Here is a 23,819-nt window from a genome sequence, read left to right as displayed (position 1 = left end):
CACCACCCACTGACGACCTCGTTTGGATCTTCAGTAGTAGAGGAATTAGGGCGACGGAAAGAGTGGGGTGTTTGTTGACAGTTCTGGTTAAGATGCACAGAGTGAAGTAAACTTGCAACACCATGGCCTACAACTGACTGGTCTTGGGTGTATTCCTTCGGAGCAGCACCGGGCGGCGAGTGGAGGAGTCGACGGTGCCGTTCTTGGAGCGTTTCTAGGTACTCTTGCATAAGCGGCGTTAGCGGAGTGCCTCGTAGTACAATTCGTATTTTCGCCGCGAGCCGATTAAGCAGGGAGCTTCGTTCACGGGCACACTTTACGGCCCAAGTTCTGGAAAAGGGATCGAGCCGAAATCTTGAAGTCTTCCCACTGTTCCGGCGATGGGGAACGACCATTGAGGTATTCAGCTATTTGAGTTCTGGCCTCTGCTACAATACCATCACCAAAGAGCAGTGAGGTGTCTAGCTTCCAGCGCGTAGCCTGACTGGTCAGGAACTAGCTGACGTCTAAGGTGAGCAAGACTGCGAAGTGATCGCTCACATGGACGGCAAGCTGATCTGTGGCGGCGACTCCGCACGCCGAGGGTTGTGAGGAGAGGTTCGCAGGAAGATAAAATCGGTCGAGCCGGCTGGACGAATCCGCACGCGACCAGGTAGCACAGTACAGATTTCCGTGTAACGCAGGCCAAGCGTCAACCAGGTTCAGTTGGGCGACCAGGCGTCTCAGTTCACGGGCGTTCCATGTAAGCCTGCCAGACCGGGACCACGGACGTCTCTATCAGAATCCTATATACAATTAAGTCACCTATCAGTATTGCATTGGATTGTAGCACAAGGCTTATCATCAGGTTAGTGCAAAATGCGTTTATCTCGCTGGCTCTAGCCGGAGCCTAGACGTTAACAAGCCGAAGTTTCCTTTTCCCAATGAAGAAGTCGAAGCACATCACACGTCCGTCGGTGTCATAGCGCGCAAAACTGTGTCGTAGCAAAGCACGCATCATTACAACAACTCCCACACCACCCTGGCGAGCGGAGCCGAAGCTAAAATATCCTCGAACATTGTGCGTCTCTGAAAATCTTGCGACGCTCGCGTAGCGAGTGAAATGAGTCCCTTGCAGCAAAAGTATGTTGCAACTAAAACTTCGTGCGAAGCAGACCACTTCCAGTTGTTTAGCAGGTGAACGAAAACCTTGCACGTTGAGTGTCATTATTCGTAAAGCCATAAGCGAGAGAAGAAGGGCAGTAGTACATGGGTTCATAGCCATTAGTGGTGCATGGGGTGAGAGCCAGAAGCAGTTCTGGGCTTTTTCCGGGAAGGGCTCCTTCTTCCATGTGCACGGTCGCTGTCACCAGATGATGTCTGGTGGCCATGCTTTCCAATAGCCTCGAGATCGATGTCACCGGACTCTGAACCATCAGGAGAGTACATTGAGTACATTGAGGTTGAGGATTCACCTGAGGAAGGAGACATCCTGCGATGCAACCTTGATTCACTTGATGATGGAGACTTGCACCTATACTATATACTTAGGACCTCTTCATCATCCACCACTTGTTGAGGAGGGACAACTGGGTTATTTGTTGACACACGTGTTACGGTCACATAAGTCCTCGTTTCCATTCTCCCTCTGTTGAGGAGCAACTACGCCCCATGATGAATGTTGAACTAGAAGATGCGAAATGGCTGCCACCGCCGAAGGAGACGAAGTATCCACATTGATGTCACCAGGAGGGGCGCTCGCAGAACTGTCCATCCTAGGCACATCACTACCAGTAAATCCTGTGGTGGCTAGCTCGGAGGGAGCAGCAGGCCGCAGTTCAGCTGCAGTAGTGATTGGCACGGTCTTCGCACTAGAGTGTTCGCCTTTGGCCGCAAAAGAGTACGAGCGTCATGAAGCAATCGACTGTGGCATGACGGGAGTCACACCGAAGGCAAGACGCTTGGCATCCTTCAGCATGGTGACCGAACACGGCGCATCGCTCACAGCGAGGGACTTTACAATCGCTCCGAATGTGATCTTCAGAGCCGCATCTACCGCAAACTTTTTTAATCCCCTTGTAATCAATCAAAGCTCTGTCGATACCAACCGTGAGGAAGTTCGGCACTGCTTTTGTTCATTTGTAACTTGACGAGGCGAGTGCCATCCCAAGCAGCACAATGTACTGAAAGTCGAGTGCAATAGGGGTGGACGGTGTGTGTCTTATCAATGTTCTTTAGTTTTACGAGTGTGTTCAAGGCCTTCCACCTACCCGTCCACCCCTATTGCACTCGACTTTCAGTACATTGTGCTGCTTGGGATTGCGAATTGTTGGGCGATCCTTATAAACAAGAAACGAAAATCCTTTCACAGTTCCATACGGTGCAAGGGCACGTACAAACGCATTATCAGAGACGTTCTCAGGGAGGCGCTTCACAATGATGTACTATTCTCGCAGTGGAGACTGGGTCTAGGGGCACCTCGACATCATAAAGTGGCATCTTGCAGCCTCAAGAACTGAGTTTCGGGCACGTTGATTTTTCACCGTTACTTGGAAGGACAAACGACCCTGGTGTTGGATAGAATGTACATGTTCATAACCGACAATCTCCCCGACGGCATCCAAGGCGCTGTCTACGGAAACCCTGGAAGTAAAATTGAAGGCGTGATCTTTAGGTGGCCTTATACAGTGAGGAGCGATGAAGGCGGTGTGGCCGACATGGTGCAGAACCATGGGGCAGACGACACGATGGTAAGTCCAACCTCGAGGATATGCAGCTGAAGAACTCGAGACAAAGTGCCCGTACGAGTCCAGGGATGTTGCAGTTTTAGATAGGAGTTGACGAGCTGCCGGGCACACGAAACAAAAGAAAACAACGAAGGGACTAAAGTGCCAAGGAGGGGGAGAACAGCTTGAGGGCAAAAAACAAACAAACAAAAAAACCCGGAAAAGTGGTTAAAAAAGGTTAACGTTTCGAGCACTGGCTCTTCTAAGAAAAAGTCTACCACTACCGTTTACAGTCTACAGTCGGCATCGGCGTATGCAGGCGCGTTCCATAGGAAAGCTGAAAGCAACGCAAGGTGAACGCCAGACTCCAGCAGTTGCATGCCGGCGATCCGTGAGGAGAACTACAGGGTCAGTCTATAGCAAACGTTACACAGACGTTACAGACGTGGTTTAGTCAACCCCAAACTTCGCAGACTGATAAGCATTTGTCTCAAGTTTTATTGGAATGTTTTGCGAGCGTTATGATCACAGAACACAGAAACAAAATAAAAAAATCAGCAAAAATCTCGTGTCATGCATTTTCAATGGCCCTATCTCACACAAACACCGCCATTTTTGTTGTGTCTGCTTCACATTCACGGATTCACATCACCTCACACAGGCGACGCTTCCTACAACGTTGTGACATACTGATATTATGCACTAGTCCTCTTCTTCTGTATGCTGGGGCCGCCCGTGTATGGTGAAATGAAAATGAAGCGCACACAGGGGAAAATGACGGCTTTTGAGCGAGATGGGCCGTAGAAAATGCATAGAGTGAGATTTTGCTTGATTTTTAATTGTTCTTCTACAGGTCCACAACGCTCGCAAAAAAATTCAAAGGAAACTTCAGACAAATGTCTGCCAGACTGCAAAGTTTAAGGCTGGCTAAACCCCGTCTTCTATTTGATTTTTTGATGCGATCGAAATGTGTAACGTTTGCTAGACTCATCCTGTAGGTCGTCCTCATTCAGCACGGATTTGCGACAGATGTTTGTCACCATGGTTTGTTTTGTTCCCATAGTAGACTGAGTGCTCTCAAATCCACCCTTGAAAAAAAAAAAAGAAAAGAGAAAAAGGGGAAAAATGGAAAGGAATGGGAAAAAATGAGAAGCGGTTTGTGTGTGCGCATCAGCACGCGAAGCTTCGCTAAGCTCCTCGTGCGCGAAGTTTCCATTTCGGTTTGTCTATCAACGTCTACGGCTATGTCACGATTCCTATTCGGAATAGGCACCATATGTAAAAGCAGTCGGAGACTGCACTAGTCACAGAAGGTACCTTGATGACATAACCGTTTTAATTTCCGTTTCCGATTAAAGCAGCACAGCACACGACAGTCTTAGGGAAAGGAGTGAAAGAGAGAAGGCGTATTGCAGTGATAATTATGGGAGAGATAAACCAGCATATGTTTTCTTCTTCTTTTTTTCTATTTCATAGACTTCAAGTTTCGAGTCTTTGTCCTTTCTGTGTTCTGTCTCATATACTCGAGGAAACGTTCTTCTTTCTTCGTCTCTTCCATACAAAAGCTCGGAACGTGTTCATAATATATGGAGATGACACAAGCCTGTTTATTCCCCATCGCGACATTAGTAAACTAAACATCCTGGCAAATAACTCCCTTTCTGCGCTTTGTTCCTGGTTTATGCTTTATGAAGAATGGTATGATCATTCATAATAATAAAACCAAAGCAGTACTATTTGAAAAAAAAAAAACTAAAATAGAATTTGTGATGCTGTTCATGCCCCATGTGAATAATTATACTACTAATCCGTCTAAATATGTAACAATTCTAGGGGTAATATTCTGCGAACCCCTAACATGGAATGGTCTCACTACAGATATAGAAAATAAGCTTGATGTCGACGGAGTTGGGATTTTAATTTCAAAAAAATGCAGACGATTATGGAAGATGTTGCGATTTTCAGCGGCGGCTGGAAGGGCCTTTTGCTGACGCTGACGAAACGTTTTCCATTGCCACTAAATGTCGGAACACTTTCCCTGACGGTCTGCATATTTGTTTGTAAAATGTTTGTGATATATGTTGATATATGTTGCAGAAAGGTTGTTAATCGCTGGAAGGGAACTCGTGACAAGGATGAGACGTATACAGGAAAACAACGTTCCTTCGTACGTCTTTTTCTTGTCTCGGAGTTCCTTTCCATCACGTACAACCAGCTAACCTGCATCTTATCTCTCCTTCAACGTTATTAAAGCTGATCCCTTAATGCTGTATTGACCTCCGCCGTGCATGAGGGCATGATCACGGCGCCGGATAGCCTTGGCAAGTTGCGAATGCCGGAACCTTGCCGGCGTGTAGTGAACATAGGCACGTCGAGCAAACGCGAAACGTGGTCAAGTCGGCGTCGGGTAAGAACGCTTTAATACCCAATTCCCACTTGTTGACGCCCGACGCGAAGCAAGAAGTCGCGGCGCGAATGGTGACTTCGAGGGACGACGGCAGAGAGGCTATGTCTCGCGGTTGACGAGACTCTTCGGTAATATTGAATCGGTCTGCTGTCCTCTTAGTGTGTTCTGTGGTTCGCGCATGTAGCTTCCCCTCATTTAGACAGTTCCACAGCTCAGCACGTCCAATTTTTAATATCGTAATGCTACAAGCGTCAGGGAATGAAGGTAATGCCAAAAATGCACTGTTGGCGCGTCGGCAGAGCCGTCGCGAGGCGAGTTTGCGCCCATTGCACGGCAAGTCTGAACCGCCCCCCCCCTTCTCGCCGGTACAGGTCAGAAACTCTGTAAACAAAGAAAAGAAAACGCTTATTTGCACTGCCGAGATCGCAAATTCAAATTCTCTTCATTTCCGCTTTATACTGTCCAACCAACCTGCCGGGGCCTGCACTTCGGTGCCCTTTCTAGCGAGGGCATCCCCTGTCGCTACGGCTCTGGGTGTCGGTGTCCCTGTGGGGTCACACTGCTCACCCACGTTTGTTTACTTATCGCGGCGCCGGTATAGAAGGGAGGATTAGAACGATTGGAAGGATTAGGAAGATTTAGCAGATCGGAAGGTCTTTACGATAAGGGTTCCGAAAATATGGTACGCCAAGCACCTGACTCCTTTGAAGGGGCTGGAATCACGTTGCTGATCTTTGGCTTGAAAGCTTCCTTTTTTTTTTGTTTTGTGTCCCTGATACGCTTCTGATGCAGTACAGCTCCCTAGTGTGCTTCATTTTGATTCCACTGCCACGCACCAGTGCACCAGTTCACTTTAGCGATTTTGTCGCTAAATTTAGCGATTTTTTGCTCTGTTTGGCTACTTTTTTCGTGTACTGGGTTTAGCGACCTTTTTAGCAACTTCCTCCAGCAGATCACGAGATTTTTAGCGACAGTCAAAATGCGAAAACATCGGTAAAGAAAATCGGTTCGTGCAGTATTGAAGAGTCCATGGCGTCGGTCCGAGAGAACGTGGAAACAAGAAATGACTGAAATTCAACGCTTCTGGTTGGTATGCTACTTCAAACCACTAACGCTAGCAAAATTGCTATGCGCTCCTCCAGGAGGCAACGTACCCGCGAATTCTCCCAACGGTATCGGCGCGTCGGCGGTGGCCCATTGAGAGAGAGGACAGCGCCACCAGCGCATCCTGGGCTTGCGCGTGCACGAAAAAAGGGGCAGGGAAAGATCCCCATATAATCTGGTGCGTGCTGCGATTGTAACCAGCATGCGTCAAAGTGCGTATCGAACATGAGCTTCATTCCTCTGAACAAGCGAGTGAATGTGAGTGGGAGGACTAGTCGACTGGGGGCTGAGAGAGTGTTTCCCAGTGTACATCCCCGCTTGTAGTCATTACAAGTCTTTAAAACCCGGTTCCACCAAATTCCACATGCTACGAGATTACATTTTTTAAAATATTTCTTTTGTGTTACGTATCCATACATACACAGATACAAAGAGGTGAAGGAGCCTATGGGAATTGGGAATGAGCTTCCAGCCCTTGCTATCAGATGACTCTTTCTAAGGCGTGTTTACAGTTTCCGATTTGACACTCGTTGAATTCATAATCCCCCTTCCTTTTTCTCTCATCTAATATAATCTACTGTCCCATTTTCTTTTCTGTTGCCTTCTAAAGCCGTCAGTGCAGGTTCTGCATTCAGTACTCGATGCACAAGTTAAATAAAGTTTTTTTTCGTATATCATAGACACTTGTCGAATTCATAATCTCGCTTCCTTTTTCTCTCATCTAATATAATCTACTATCCTCGTTTCTTTTTTGTTGCATTTTAAAGCCGTCGGTGCAGGTTCTACATTCAGTACTTAATGCACAAGTGAAATAAAGTGTGTTTTTTCTATGCCATGAACGCTTGTCGAATTCATAATCTCCCTTTCTTGAAAAAATGGCTAAAAAGCCAGCTTCAGTTCTATGATAATTGTGTGCATTGTTTGAATGAATAAAATAAATAAATGATTGAGTGATTGATTGAAGCAAGCGAGCTGGCGAAGTTGATGCATAATGTAAAACTCCTAGACTAGGGAACACAAAGGGACAGACACAACACGAAGTCTTCGAAGACGAAGACTTCGTGTTGTGTCTGTCCCTTCGTGTTCTCTAGTCTCGGGGTTTTGCATTATGCGCAGCTCCCTTTCTTTTTCTCTCATCTAATCTAATCTACTATCCTCTTTTCTTTTTTTGCTGCATTCTGAAGCCGTCGGTGCAGGTTCTGCATTCAGTACTCCATGCACAAGCGAAATAAAGCTTTTCTTCGTGTAGCATGGACACTTGTCGAATTCGTAATCTCCCTTTCTTTTTCTCTCACCTAATATAGTAAAAGTAGCAAAAAGTAGCAAAAATTAGCAAAAATCAGTAAAAGTGAAATGAACTTATACGATATATTAGTTTTATTTTTCAACGTAATCTCCAGCTGCACTAACGCACTTGACCCAGCGTTTCACGAGGGCTTGGATACCAGCAGCGTAGAAATCCTTACCGGCGCGTAGCAGCCATGGTCGGACCGCATTCTTGACCTCGTCGTCGCAGCTGAAGTGGCGGCATCCAAGGAACGCCTTCAGTGGTCCGAAGAGATGGAAATCGCTGGGGGCGAGGTCTGGACTGTAAGGGGGATGTGGCAGCAACTCCCAGCCAAGTTCCTGTAAGGTACGTGTCGTGAGATGCGCGGTATGCGGGCGTGCATTGTCCTGTAGGAGGACAACTCCTTTGGTGATGAGGCCCGGCCGCTTTTGCTTCAGCGCCTTATGCACATCCCTGAGAACCTGGCAATAATATGCACTATTGATGATGGTACCATTGGGCAGAAAATCAACATGAACAACGCCAGCCTTGTCCCAGAAAACCGTGGCCATGACCTTACCCGCAGACGGGGTGCTTCGTAACTTCTTGGGGGCTGGCGAGCCCGGATGCTTCCACTGTTTTGATGCTCGTTTAGACTCAGGAGTGAAATGGTGCACCCACGTTTTATCGCACGTGATGATCCGATCAAGGAACGGCTGTCCTTTAGTGTCGAAACGGTACCTTAGATCTTGTGAGATTTCCAGACTTCTCTGCCGGTCAAACACGGAGAGCTGCTTCGGGACCCAACGGCCACTAACTTTCCGAAACTGGATGTGTTCATTAATAATAGTGTTCAACGTTCCAACAGAAAGGTCCGTCTTTCGAGCTAGTTCGAGACATGTTATCCGTCGGTCCTTGAGGATCAGACGCTCCACAAGTTGGATGTTCACAGGAGCTCTGACACTGGGCTCTGAGCCGCCCCGGCCGGGATCGTCCTGCACTGATGTACGGCCGTCTCGGAACCGTTTGCACCACTCAAACGCTTTGCTGCGGCTAAGTGTATCGTAGTCACACTGATCCTGAAGTCTTCTGTGAATTTCAGATGACTTTACGCCTTCGTTCACGAGAAACTTCATGACAATTCGCTGTTCGATATGCGCGCTCACCTCGTTGTCCGCCATCTTGTCCAGCACGTGTCTTCTGTTTTGCACAAACTTTGCACCACCACGTGGTGAACGCGGAGGCCTGTCGCGTGTGAAAATGACGAAAAAGAAGTAGCGCGAGCCATTTGTACACTCAGGAGACAGAAAGTCCCGGTTTGACTTGAACACCTCTCGTATAATCTACTATCCTCTTTTCTTTTTTGTTGCCTTCTATAGCCTCAGTGCAGGTTCTGCATTCGTATACTCAATGCGCAAGTTAAATAAAGCTTTTTTTTTTTTCGTATATCATGGTCGTCAACAAACAAAATAGGTTTCATAGCTTAACGTTACTCGATCGTCTTACTAAGAGGTTCCCAAGTCAGTGCAAAGTGCACTGCAATTAGAGCACGAGATTTCACCACGTATTTTGTGGTGCGCGCCAATAACCGCATCATAACTCACAACTGTTTAACTGGTGGCACTAGTCCGTAGAGCATTATGTACACAGCCAGGAAGACTCCCTTTGCCCCAATCAGACTGCTGGGAAGATGAATAATTAGTTAAAGATATCAAAGACAGCAATGTTTGGTGTAATTTGGTGTAATTACGCACCTATTTTAAATTTGGCGACTTTTAGCGACTTTTTGCCCAAAGTTGGCGAGATTTAGCAACTTTTTAAACCAAAGTTAGCGACTACAAGCACAGAAAAAGTGGCAACACTGGCCCGCACACACCTGCAGCCTTTATCGCGCCGCTTACTGTTTGCACACCTGCTTTATCGTTGTCATCACCTGCAACCCAGCTTTATCGTTGTCTACGTAGCGAATCACATATCAAAGCAGTTCAGTAATCAATAAATATTTTTAGACATAGTAAACTTCATACCGCGCACACGCCTTTATCCTATTCGCAATGCTAACAAATGGATAGCAACACCATTTCGGACTTGATTAAGTTCACAATCCCGGTCACTAACGCGTCGACTGCTACTCACCGAGCTGCTTATTTTCTAGAACAAAAACGACTTTTCAATTCTAACCAATGTAGTTCTGATGCAATTGCAATTGCATATACATTTGTGCATAATATCCGTATAGCTGCTGTTTTGCAACAGTGTGTTCTAGCCTTTGTCAAACAACTGCACTGCTTTTTCTCAGACCACGCGGCATTCATGTATATTAATTTGAAAACAAAATGAAAATAAAAGTCGTTTATTCGGGAACTAAGCTGAACTTACACTAACACGCGGTTTACATGACAAACTGTGAGCGCGACCAGAGACAACCGGCACAATGAGAGGGAAAATGGCGGCTGCTGCAAATCTGTCGGCGCGGTGCGGTCACAAAAAAGTCCAGGGCTCTACCAATTGAGATAAGCTAACACTTTTTTTTTTCCAAGAACGGTTTATTTCACACTGTCACAGTTCAAGACGTAGATGTTATTTACAATGCAAGATACGGTATGTGATTAAGAGGGATGACACGCCTTCACAGCGACTCCCAGGGAGCGTCATATGGAGGGACAAACCAGCCACTCTCTCTCACTCATCCTCCTTTCACTCTTACATTATTGCGCACTCCCACACACATTCATACGACGGGATCGACGCAGGCGGCAACTGAAGAACATGAAAGAACTGGCTTTCAGTGACTTTCATCTTTCATCGTTAATTTCTTAGGCAAATTGAGGCTTTGTATGTATTTGGCCCTTCTATGTTGTTCCAGCCTCAGATCATCAGTTCTTTCATGTTCTTTCAAGTTCAACATTGTCCAGTAAAACTCGTGAAGATGTCTTTATTTGCAATAAGGTGTCCATGATAATTTTTGGAATCAAAACTGAGAGGGGTATGGCACGACGTTTGAGTGATTTGGCCTGGAATGACCCTGGAATGAGACTGTTGGGGGGGGGGGGGGGGGGGGGGGGGGGGGGGGAGGGGAGGGGGGTATAATTTTATTCACACAAAAGGCGGAGACTGTAGGGATTTAACACGGGCTCATGTATTATGATCATACGGTGTGCACCCATATAATATCGTTCACATGTGCAGCATAGTAATGCGGAATACGCTGCTAATGATAGTTTGAAGATACACTTTACAATATTGGGATCTATGCAGTGGCGTCACTAGGGGGGTGCGGGGGGTGCGGTCCGCACCGGGTGAAGCGACGGAAGAGGTGACGCGCCGCACCAATACTGCCGCTTCCTCCCGTTCTCTGTGGCACGATGACGCCAAAAACAACATGAGGAGCCTTCTGCGAGGCACTTTTTTTTTTTTTCTGAGTGTGATGTAATATGTTTATTTATCGTGAATCGCCTGGTACGGAAAAGTATCCGTTAATGGGGGCTTGGGGTTGTGTGGGGGGTGACGCAAAGAGCTCCCGCACCGGGTGACGCGTACCCTAGCGACGCCACTGGATCTATGGCTCCTTTACTACTACTACTTCTACTAGTATTTAGCCAAAGGAGATCTTGAGAATAAATACCGGCACGCGCCTAGTCAAATTAAAGGTACTGTAAAGCAGCACAGGCAGAATTTCATTTAGCGTGGCTATTCGATAGTCCAAGCCATCAGCACAAAAACGGTGCAAATTTCATTCCAATCGGTGGTGCAGTTAATTAGAAAATTAAAACTAAAGATTACGGGCAACACTGTATTAGTATTCGGAAGGGATCCGTACTCTCAGCCGCATACGGCGGCAACCACGTTGCATGCGTATAACACTGGGCCCGACAGCCGAACAGCGCTGCGTTTCTTTTTGATTTTATTTCTCAAAAAACACACTAAAAAGGGGTCTCTGCATTCCTATTGAAATATGATACGAAATAATATAGCCACCAAAAGAACAAAACGCGACAAAATAGTGCTGCATACATAATACATATTCGACACTGTTGCCCACTGCACAGGGGGTCGTTCGACACCAGGCGTCGCGCCGCTGCACAATGCCGGATTTTTAATGATAAATTAAAAATATTTAGAGAGCGTTGTCGGTCGTATGGTTCCGCATATGGGATTTACAAGCAACAAAGTCTCAAGCCACGTCGCCAGCATATCCTGCTTGTCTACTGCTTTACAGTACCTTTAAAACACGCAGAAACAAAAACTAGTTTTGTGAAGGTCACGCATGCTTTCTCTACGCACTACAAAACCACTTGGACGACGCACGCGGCAACAGCGGCGTAGCCTGGGCTTCCAGCGCCCGGGGCGAAACGAGTATCGCGCCCCCAAACACACGGCCCGTTCATGCATCCCTGTATACCGTCATCCTCTTAATTGAGTCCCTTACTTCCGATTACACACATTTTAGGGTCGATTTATATGGCGCAGCTTCTTGCTGACATTAGAAGCAGATTAAGACACTGGAAGCTCCCGCATCCAGTAGTAAGCGCTTAACGGACTTTGCGCTTCGATTGCTTCACTTTGAGAATATGCGCCGCTGTCTCAACGCACACAATCTACTCCCGAATCGCACAGGATGCAATTTTACATCGGCGTGGTATATCGAACCTCGTTTCATTCGCCTCCGTCTTTGAGGCGCCCAGAAGACCGCCCAATGTTGAAAAAATTGAGATTTCTTTCACTTGATATAGGCAGTTTCACTGTTTTTATTTCGAACTTTTTTTTTTCTCTCTCTGTCGATAATGTGCGCCCCTCAAAAATCTTGCGCCTTACGGCCCTTTCCCTGCTGCGTGGGAAAAGTGCAATTACGCCCCAGCTGTGTGCGCTGGACCTGAGCGGTTCAGGGAAATGGTCGGTCCGCCTCTTGGCGGTCGTACCGCTCCGGACTTAAAATGGCGTGTGCGCGCTTACTTTGTCATTACAGTGTCATTACCTTGGACCTTATTAGTGACTCTAGGCCATGCTAGATCACACGCACTCCCAAAGTCACTCCTATCGGTAGAATACATTCTGCATAAATAAATGTTAAAATGGAAATTCTTATACCAGTCAGCTGACCAACATGACCAACATTAAAACGAGTTTAGGAACAAAAAGACAACGGCATGGAGGAGTGGGTATATACGTATCCGGTCGTTGGTGGTAGCCAACGTCGTGTTGAATACTGGGAGGTGGTGGGTTCTAATCCTACCACCGGCTGCGCTGTCTGAGGTTATCCCTGGGTTTTCCGGCACACTTTCCCCTAAAGTCGGCCTAGGACGCATATTAACCGCCGCCTGTCTCCTACTCCTTCATGCTGTCCTGTCTCCATCTGTCCATGTTCTGTACGCCGCTCATATAGCCACAGTTGATTCGCGGCGCTAACCCGGAATAAAGTGAATCTTACCCTATCTTGCCTCTAGGTTGTTTCCTTCTTTCTTTTCTTAGTGTAGCAAGCTGAATCAGCTTGTGCGGCGGCAACGAACATGAAGGAAACATACAAGCACGAAGAGAAGAACGACAACAAGGAACAATACATATATTTCACTAACAGTGCATTGCCTTCGAGGAAGAGACAAACGTATGTTGCAGGAAATATTTCCAATACTCGTGAATGCCGAGCACATACTGAAGCAACGAAGAATCAGACTCACTGACCATACATTCATTTTCGTAGGTTCATCACAATCGGAAGCTCGTGTCAATAGAAGCTCAATACGGGCGCTTTCAATTAACGTCTGACTTCTGTAAAGATCCTTCATCGCAGTGATTAAATGGTCGGATGCGAAGCTGCAATACTAATTAAAATCTAATTAAATTCCCTCTTTTTTCATATAAATATATAAAATAAATATCATGTTTATATGAAAAAAAGGAAGGAAATGTTAGCCTGTGCTACGGCGGCGGCGGATTGAGGTGGGGGATTTTTGTGAAATACTCGATCGAATGGATCGGGGGGAAAGGAGGGGGGGGGGTTGAGACACACTCAGCGACTAGGTTATTAATTAGTAATGCAGCTTCGCATCACAGTTTAATCCCTGCTATAGGAAGAAGTCAGACGTTAATTGAAAGCTCACGTGTTGAGCTTCTATTGACACGGGCTTCCGATCATAATGAACCTGCGAAAAGGAATGTATGATCAGTGAGTCTGATTCTTCGTTGCTTCAATAGGGAATTTTTGGCTGGTCCTTTGTGCCCGAACCAAACGAGCGATTCTGCCGATTCGAAAAGCGAACTACAGATACTTTTAGCAAATCGGAAGAATCATTCATCTCCAAATGTATTCCAGACGGATTTGAGTAACAACTGGATCATTCGCAACTTTTCTTGTCGTAAATATGACATGTCGCAGTGCACTTTCAGGCTTTTTGTCTTTGCAGAAGGCTGGGGTTGAGGCGAGCTACGTCGCTCACCGTGTTGTCAAGGCGCTGTCAAGCAGACGCTGGCACAGTTGGGAGACTCAATCTCATGTTGATGAATCACGATGATCTTGGAGGCAGTTTTGCTCTGAAAAGGGTTAGCCACCCGTGTCCGAGCCTCTCTCGATAGTTAGACCAAACAGGGAACGACACGGGGACGAGTACTTTACGTAGCTTTAATGCGCCTTGCATATACACACAAACTTTCTCACACGGACTACATGTTCTGACGCCGCAAGTGGTCGCTGACGGATGTGAAAGGCTCTAATGATACGTCATTACATCCCATAAATTATCGCAAAGGAATTTCGCTCGTATTCGAATGTCGAAGGCCGTCCTGCCGGCGCTCAACAGGAAGTACGTCACGGAAAAACTCAAGCACCAGGGCGCCTTGTCGTCTGCTTCAAAGCCCCCATGTCAAAAAGACGTGCGCGGTGAGCGGCTCGACTCCCGAGTGCGCAAGTGGTGCTTGTGTCGCGTTAAGTGAATGGAGTCTGAAACACTCGCGCTCCAGGCCGACTACTTAACGCAACCATTGATGAGGGGTGTCCTGATGCCAACGCATTATTTCTACGCTACACCGGGCTCTCCCCTGCAAGGCACGGCTGACCTCATGGGAGTCTAGGATTATCCTGCGTCTCAAAACGTCATTCGGTACCGAGCCGAGTTCTGATAAGTCGGTGCCGTGTGACGTAGCATGGTTACGTTTGCCATCACCACCGCCGCCACAACCACCACAACCACCTCCACTACCACCACCACCTACGTTTGCTGATACTATGAAAGAATGAGAGAGGTGCCTTAATTTTGCTCCTTGATCTGCATTGTAAGTATGAAAGTGTTTGCGGTACACAAAGCCTCCCTGCGTCTCAAAACGTCATTCGGTACCGAGCCGAGTTCTGATAAGTCGGTGCCGTGTGACGTAGCATGGTTACGTTTGCCATCACCACCGCCGCCACAGCCACCACAACCACCTCCACCACCACCACCACCACCACAACCTACGTTTGCTGATACTATGAAAGAATGAGAGAGGTGCCTTAATTTTGCTCCTTGATCTGCATTGTAAATATGAAAGTGTTTGCGGTACACAAAGCCTCCCGATGTCTAGGTGCAATGAAACCGTTATAAAAAGACCTACGTACTACGGACCAAGCATGGCTGAAAACGTGATGTAGGTATACAGCCATTACTGATATCTCTGCAAGGTTTTAGCACACCAATAGAGATGTCATCATGGCCATTATTTCTCATAATACGAGCCGTTCCAATAATCTTTCGAATGGTGACCAGAGGTGGCCGTTTGTCCTCACTAGCCTCGCCCTCACCTCAATTTTCTGGGAGAAAAATTTTCCTCACCTAAAAAAAAATTTGAAAATTCTTCCTCACCTCACCTCGATTTTGTATTGAAAATTTTTCCTCACCTCACCTCAAAAATGTTTTTCGAAATTTTCCTCGCCTCACCTCACCTAAAAATTTTTTTGAAAATTTTTCCTCACCTCACCTCAAATTTTTAAAGCAATTTGTTTATTCGATGCGCGTTGGCTTTGAGTGATGCCAATGTAAATGCACATACCTCAAGCGTGAATGCGGGTGCGGCACGAAACGTGTCATTTGACCATTGCAAGAAAACGGCTTAACGGGATAATATGGGGTAAACAACTTTCTTCTGGACATTTAGTTTGTCACCAAATACAAATAGTTTCATCAATTTGCCATTGAAATACATTTTCGAAATTGAACTCATGAAATTGCTTAGTTAATGTAACGTTCTTTTTAATTTTATTTTATTTTTTTTTGCTGGAGGATTTGGCCTAGTCAATCACAGAAAACGCTTCGTGGAACGATTGTTATACCCGTAAAAGTTGCGCGAAAATTGAGGTTCAGTTGCGGGTATGCGAACGACGCGCAAAGTCGGGCGTCAGATCAGCGGCGAGAGAGGAGGACAGTCCCCGCCCAGATGAGAGACAGAAGCTGCGGAAAGAAAGATATCCCGTGTACGCGCGGGAAAAATTTTCATAAAATGCGCGTTCATAAATTCTTCATCGTCTCACCTCAAAAAATTTTCCCATAGTTTTCATCACCTCACCTCAAAATGTTTTTGAAATTTTTCCTCACCTCACCTAAAAAAATTGAAAATTTCCTCACCTCACCTCACCTCAAGAATATTTTATAAAATTTTCCTCACCTCACCTCACTTTTTTTTAGATTTTGCTCACCTCACCTCAAAAATTTTCTTGAAAATTTTCCTCACCTCGCCTCACCTCACCTCAAATATCGTGGGGTGAGGGTGAGGAAACCCTCACCCTCGCACGCCCTCGTGAGGGTGCCCACCTCTGATGGTGACTGGCGCCACAAAGAAGGAATTCAGCATAGGAGCCGTGATAAGACTCGCCTGAGCATACCAACAGCCATCAACGAAGCTATAGAAGCAAGCTGTTGCCCCTCTAATGCGAAATGTCGATTAAAAGTGTCACATAAATCTTTATCTTGTAGCCAAGGGTAATCTATTTTTTATGCTTTGCTAATCTAGCAACAGGATTAATGACGGCACATATCTTCTTACTGGAATTGCAAGAGAACATTGAATTTAAGCTTAAGTCTTTACTTCAGCCCTCCCTCCTTGATCAGTTTTAATGTAGCCAGAAGCAACACCAGATATACTCAGTGCAAGAACTCACCCTGATGCCTTGTTTGTCCAGCCACACGAAGGCCATGATGAAGAGGTAACCGAAGTCGGACAGTGCCAAAGTGCCTAAATAAAAGCTGGACGCTCGTACGCGTAGCCGTGTGAAGAGGAACGTGACGAACGAGAGGCCGTTCCCAATTAAACCCAGCACGATGAGCAGTGGGATGAAGAATGTATGCAGATGCCTCAGTATGGCCAGAGCGATTTCGGAGTCCTGGTTCGGAGCACCCTGCGGAGGAGTGGGAAACAAGACAAGGTTGAGATGATGATGAACACGATTTATGGACGACGACGTGCGGCTGGTAAAACGGCGCGATGTTTTCCCCTTTTTTTCTGACGAAAACAAATGGGTGTTCGTGTGTAATTGTCATCGTGAAGACCAGACATGTAAAGTAATTTGTTAGAAGTAACAAAATTATAGTATAATTATAAATATAATTAATATATAGTATTATTATAGTAATTACAATTTCAGTAATGAATCATTTCTGGGGTTACTTTCGACATTATGTAATTGTGACTGCAACCTAATTACATTTGTAAGTAATTTTGGAATGCTTTTTGGAGTTACTTCTGGCATTACTTTGTATGCGAAAAGCCATTTTACACTGTTTTAAAGGCATCTACCAAATTTGTGCGATGCATTTGCAGCGTCAGTTTCATTTCATTTATTGACATGAAATTGTTCAGGCAGTTCAGGCATATTGTCGTGTTTCTGCCAAGCACACATTCATATTCAGCCATCGTATTCGACTAGTAATTTCATTTGCCCTGTCAACAAATATTTCCATGTTTGTACTGCATTACTCAGGGAACAACAACAACAACAATAAATGAAGAAGTGATGATGACATGGGATGTTTCCCCGTGGTAGCCACAGGACACTACCCCATTTCACAGTGGTTAATATAAGAGGATGAATTATGGTGGGAATGAAGCGACGACAGGTCGGAGTTCTGTTTAGAGCTCTTCGAGGAGTCCAGTGGCCTGCATGAAAGCAAAAAGGGAGCGAAGAGCCCGGCACTGATGCGCAGGGGAGCTCCATGGGCTACTTTGAGCTACTTTGAGCTACTTTGGACAAGCTGAATGATCCTCAGGGAAGAAGACTAAAGTCATGTATCAAGGTGCATTGGAATTAATACACCATATTGTGTGAAATTAATGTGACTCTCTGCAACTCGATTGCTTTTCGAGAACCGTAATTGTAATTAGCTTACATTTATGACTGATTTATTTACTTATTTACCCTCAAGGCCGTTAGACTTTGCAGAAGGAATTGGGTAACACAAAGAGAAAACGATTACAACCACGGTGGAACAAAAACGAGAACGTGAAAAAACTAAGTAGTACGATGACACGTGTGCAAGATACTGAGGTGCGGCACCATAAATATCACGCACCGAGGAAGTCTCAGAGGCACTTCTTATAAATCGTTTGATATCAATAATCAAAGTGATCGCACCGGTAAGGTGGTTTCAGTATAACCATGTGCGAGGACGGAACGAACCATGAAATGAGCTAGTCGAGCACCGAGGAATTCCAACTTTTTGTTGATGATCAGCGCGGGCTGAAACGTATGAAGGCCGGAGGATTAACGATTGTCTGAGGTAGGTAACAATTGTGATAAAATATCTTCTGGAATAAACTGAGACGAATTAGTTTGCGTCGAATGAAAAGGTAAGACAAGTTTATAGGGTGTTTCATTTCGGAAGCGCTCACGGTGCGGTTGAAATTACCAAGTATAAACTGCACAGCTATGTTTTGTCTAGATTCCATAGCATTTATAAGTGTGATATGATCGGGATCCCAAACGAAGCTGCGTATTTATGTTCTAACTACCACCAGCGATTTATATAAAGTTATCTTAATATAAAGTGGAGCCAAAGACGAATTTCGGCGTATAAAACCAAGTGCAGGGGAAGGGGGGGGGGGATATTTATTAGACGAAAAGGAAAAAAAAACGGGGCAGGGGAAGGGTTATTAACAATGCGATAAGTTAGAAGAAGAAAGAAGTCAGTACGATGATAAAATAGAAGAAACGCAAACACCAAGGTATTTATAGCTGGACACGGATTCAAGTACGACACAGTTGTCGTACACACACAAGTCGGACACAGTTGTCAATGCATGAACTTTATTATAGAGCGCGACACTGTCATGGATTCACATCTCCACCCCCCAAAAGCGTTAGGTTTCCTCCTCTCCCTCCCCTCGCTAAGTGAGGGGAGAGAGAGGGGGAAACCTAGCATTTGTCCTTAAACCTAATTTTCCTGCAGATAAGGGAGCAGAGTGGGGAAGAAAGTCGCGAATAACCAGATTCGCGAAAGCCAAACCCGCGAACGTGATATTCCAACTGTGTAGTCGGACGGCTCTGGGGAGGGAGAGCACTTTTGTCAGAAACGGCGAGAGGGCGAGCGACGACCAGCGAACGAGAGGGCGGTGTGATAGATGGCGTGTCCTCTTGTTGTGCGCCCATGTGGACGGGCGGTAAATTCTTAATTGGTCTTCCTGCCATAAGCAGTGCTCTTGGCGATACCTCTCTAACAAATCGCTTTGTTTTGCGTGTGTGCATTAGCCATCGTTCCCGTTGTGGGATACACGTGAGAAGGCTCAACTATTATGCATGCGAGGCACAAAACGACCAGGCGCTGTGCACGTGTCGTTCTCGAGCGGAACTTGGAAATAAAACTTTCATAGCCTAGGCAACCTTTATATGAGCTGAGCGAATCACATTGTTATGATAATACAGGGTGTTCTTTTGTTTAGACAGATTTTTTATAAAAAAAAAAACTATAAGGGCTAGAGACATGCTGTTTTCACTTCTATCATCTCTGGGCCGGCGGATGTTCGTGGCCATATGTTGCTCAACCGTCAAATGACTAATTACCTAAAAATCGTGAATTAAATTTGTAGTTATAAAAGCTATGAAGTTGTCCCAATGAGAATATCTGTTCCTTTCGGTGACATGATGTCGTAGCCGTTTTCAGAACAAAAATCCGTTCGGTAGACCGTCCGCAAAAAATTCGTGAAGGAACACATTTTTTTTTCTTTATTTTGTTCATTGCGCGTCTTCGGAGACCCATCTTTCCTTCACCCCCATTGTGAGAGGGTGAAAGAGCACACTGTCGCCTCTTGCGTCCTGGACAAAGATTAAAAGAAAACAGAAAATGCAACCCAAGATAAGGGCAGTTCCATAGCGTCACCCGATACACGTGTTTTTGTTTTGTTTCCGCAAGTTCTATTTCTATTTCTATTTATTTCATTTCCAAAAAATACAGAAATGAGGTCCAGGTACAAAAGGCGGAGCCTGACGAGGTACCTGGACCGACAAACAGGAATGCATACAGACAAACAAACAGTCGGCGGATATCTGTGCACCATTACAGTGTCTATTGCAACGTGATTATGCAGTAGTAACATCGATAACATTTTTTACATGTACAGTACAAGTACTCCACTGTTCGTGGATGTTCATCTCTCACCTAGATGGTACACACAAAAGAGAAAAAAGAAATACAGCGCTGTGCAAAGTGTCCTTTAGCCAAAGGCACACGCAACCATACTAAGGTTTACCATTTTAAAATAGCTTAATGTTATAATTGACATCTAAATATGAGCGGAAGAGTCCTCTGAACTGTGCCTGTGTGTACTCAGGCTTTACAAAATTTGCAAATTTGTTTAAAAATTAAGGCACTAGATAGGCCATGGATTGATACCCGTAGTTGGTTCGCACACATGGCGTTGTGTAATTCCTGAAGTGCCTTAGCCCATACGTCGTGGTTTTAGTTGTAAGGTTTATGCGATTTTCCTTAACTTCTTTATGAATATGAATTTCGAGTTTTAAAATGAACATTTGTTTAACAGTAAGAATGTGAGCGTCGGAAAAGAGGTCTGGAGAAGGAGTAAAGAAGTCGGCATTTGTTAGAAAACGTATTGCTCTTCTCTGGAGAATGTGTAATTTGCCTAGGTTATTTGCTGATGTGTTGCCCCATACTAACAGGCAGTAGGAGAGTTTGGAATGGACAAGTGCGTAATAAATATTGCTCATGAGCCACCTTGGCAGTGCTCTTCTAATGCGACTGATAGCACCGATTACCTTGGATAGTTGTTTTGTAAGGTGATCAACGATCAATGATTTGTAAGGTGAATGGAGACGATGTCATTGATGTAAAGAAGGAATAAGAGTGGACCCAGAATGGATCCCTGGGGTACCCCGTACTTTATTGAAAGCTTATTAGATTCATAACCATGAAGCTTGACGTATTGGAAGCGCTCAGACAGATAGCTTTTTATTAATTCGTGAATCTTCCCGCGTAAACCATAGGAATAACATTTTCGCAGTAAAATATCATGCTGTATCGAGTCAAACGCCTTCCTTAGGTCTAGGAATATGCCTACAGTATACCGCTTATCTTCTATATTTTCCACAATCTGGTCTCTGATTCTCATTAATGCGGTTTCAGTGGATTTCCCTTTCTGAAATCCATATTGTGCGTTTGTTATTATGTTATGTTTCAAAAGGAATCTGGTGAGTCTGTCATTTATTATTCTCTCCACCACTTTGGAAAAGAGTGGCAAAACGGATATCGGGCGGTAATTATTGAGGTCATTTCCATCTTCTCCTTTGCAAATTAGTGTAACTTTGGCTATTTTTAATGCGTCAGGGAGGGTACCCGTTTCTAAAATATTATTACACAAGTAGCAGAGCTTGTCACTAATAAGTGGCAATATGTGCTTTATTGGCTTTACTTTAAGGTCGTCGACGCCAGCAGCCAGCGAATTATCTAATCCGCACAATATCCCCTCAATCTCGGCAACTGTAGCCGGATAAAGATAGACAGAACTCACAGGGAACGAGCCAACGAAGGTTGTAGAACTGGGATCTGCGCTATCTGTTGCCCTAACATTGACAAAATGGTTATTAACCATGTTAGCTAGTTCTAAGCTTTGCATTAAACATATCCCCCCCTAGTTCTAAGCCCTGATACGATATAGAGTCAATGGTTAGTTCTGTAGGGAGCGGTGGTGGGGTGTTACCAAATGCTAAGTTCTTCACAGTTCTCCAGACTTTCTGTGGGTTGTTCCGCTCATTTGTAAAATACCGCGCGTAGTATTCTTCCTTCGCGCTTTTTGTATCCGTGGCTAACTGGTTACGAACGTGTTTGAATTCCTGCCATATCATGCCATCACGCGTTTTTAGGAACCGTTGAAAGAGCTTGTTCTTTGCGGTGATGCGTGAGTAAAGTTCTCTAGTTATCCAAGGCTTCCTTATTTTTTTTTGGATCGGTGTCTACGCGTTAGTAACGGAAAGGATTCAATATAGCAGCTCGTAATATTTAAAGTTAAAGCTCATCTTCGACGCATGAGGCGGCACTGTGGCGGCACCTTGGACGCATGAGGCTCCGTCACCCTCTCACATTGGGGGCGAAGGAAAGACGTGTCTCCCAAAATGCGCAATGAACAAAAAAAAAAAAAAAAAAGAAGAAGAAAAGAAAAAGAAAGCGAAAAGAAAAAGAAAAAGGTGTTCCTTCACGAATTTTTTTGCAGACGATCTACCGAACGGATCTTTGTTCTGAAACGGCTACGATATCAGGTCACCGAAAGGAACAGATGTTCTCATTCGGACAACTTCGTAGCTGTTATAATTAAAAAGTTAATTAACGATTTTTAGGTAATTAGTCGTTCGATGGTTGAGCATGTCATCATCACTTCTTCATTTATTGTTGTTGTTGTTGGTTGAGCAACAGATGACCAAAAACGTCCGCCGGCCCAGAGATGATAGAAGTGAAAACAGCATGTCTCTATAGTTTTTAATGAAAAATCTGTCTAAAAAAAAAAAAAACTGTATAATAAGTAATCTGAGGATCTAATCAATCTGATATGTTGGTATAGCTAACTATTTTACGTGAATGAACAATCGGTACACAACTGCTTCCAATAGGGCCATTTCGTGTGTCATGTGATGTGATAAAAAAAGAAAAAGAAAACAGGATGTGGGCAAGTCGGACTGGCTATCCCGGAAAACGGTGATTCCCGGAGAATGGTTTCGATCGAGCCCCATGGGGCTCGATCGAAACGGATTCGAACATTTAACGGTTAATCATAGCTTAAATTACGTTGACCCGGACACAAGGTCCAACACAAACCAAACTGAATCTCAGTGGAAGCCCCTCAGACAAGAACTGGCAAGGAGGGGGTCAAAACTGAGAACATGGGCCGCCATTTAGTAGAGTTTGTCTGGCGCCGAGATTGCTGGCGCCACCATCAGGACACATTCAACAAAATTTTAGAAGACATTAGGGACATATATCCAGGTTTGGACTAAAAAGAGTACCTTGAGAATCTGCTCATTTCATTTTCTGATACCAGCATAAGGGACAATGCTTTATTTCAACCAGACTTATGTAAGTATGAAATCTTGCATCTATTCCCCGCCATAAACTACCACCCTCACAAATTTTTCCTTCTGCAGTGTTTCAAACACTGGCGAAGTCAGTAGGCAAACATTGACGAAGCTCCTAGCCGAACATTGACGAAGCCTCTAGGCAAATATTGACGAAGCCCCTGGGCAAACATTTACCGAGACATCGTCTACTGATGAAATGACTGATCCCCCGACATATGAAATACGTAAAAGGCTCTCCTGACGTAGCCTTTGTCAGTCTCTACGGATGCATATTCTACATGAACTCACTCACCCGCAAACGTGTGAAACACGTAAAACCCAAACTGACCTAACCTTGGTCAGTCTCTACGGATGCATATTCTACATGAACCGACTCACTCGCCAACGTGTGGAATACGTAAAATCCAACCTGACCTAACCTTGGTCAGTCTCGACGGATGCATATTCTACATGAACCCACTCACTCGCCAACGTGTGAAACACGTAAAACCCAACCTGACCTAACCGTGGTCAGTCTCGACGGATGCATATTCTACATGAACCCACTCACTCGCCAATGCGTGAAATACGTAAAACCCAACCTGAACTAACCTTGGCCAGTCTCGACGGATGCATATTCTATACGAACTGACACACTCGCCAACGTGTGAAATACGTAAAACCCAACCTGACCTGACCTAATCTTGGTCAGTCTCGACGGATGCATATTCTACATGAACCGACTCACTCGCGAACGTGTGAAATACGTACAACCCAACCTGACCTAACCTTGGTCAGTCTCGACGGATGCATGTTCTACAT

The 23,819-nt window shown here is 45.2% G+C and overlaps 1 protein-coding gene across 3 annotated transcripts in view; it reads right to left on the bottom strand.

Moving 5' to 3' along the window:
* Positions 1–23,819, bottom strand: part of LOC135399828 (uncharacterized) — a 178,187-nt gene that overhangs the window by 95,388 nt on the left and 58,980 nt on the right. For all 3 annotated transcript variants that reach the window (XM_064631567.1, XM_064631566.1, XM_064631568.1), the window contains exon 3: positions 16,605–16,841. In XM_064631567.1, coding sequence (XP_064487637.1) covers positions 16,605–16,841 — 237 coding nt within the window. The remainder of the gene's footprint in view (positions 1–16,604; positions 16,842–23,819) is intronic.

This window comes from Ornithodoros turicata, chromosome 7, assembly GCF_037126465.1.
Source record: "Ornithodoros turicata isolate Travis chromosome 7, ASM3712646v1, whole genome shotgun sequence".
Taxonomy (NCBI): domain Eukaryota; kingdom Metazoa; phylum Arthropoda; class Arachnida; order Ixodida; family Argasidae; genus Ornithodoros; species Ornithodoros turicata.
Note: the sequence above shows the minus strand (reverse complement) of the source record. Positions and strands in the feature narration are given on the sequence as shown.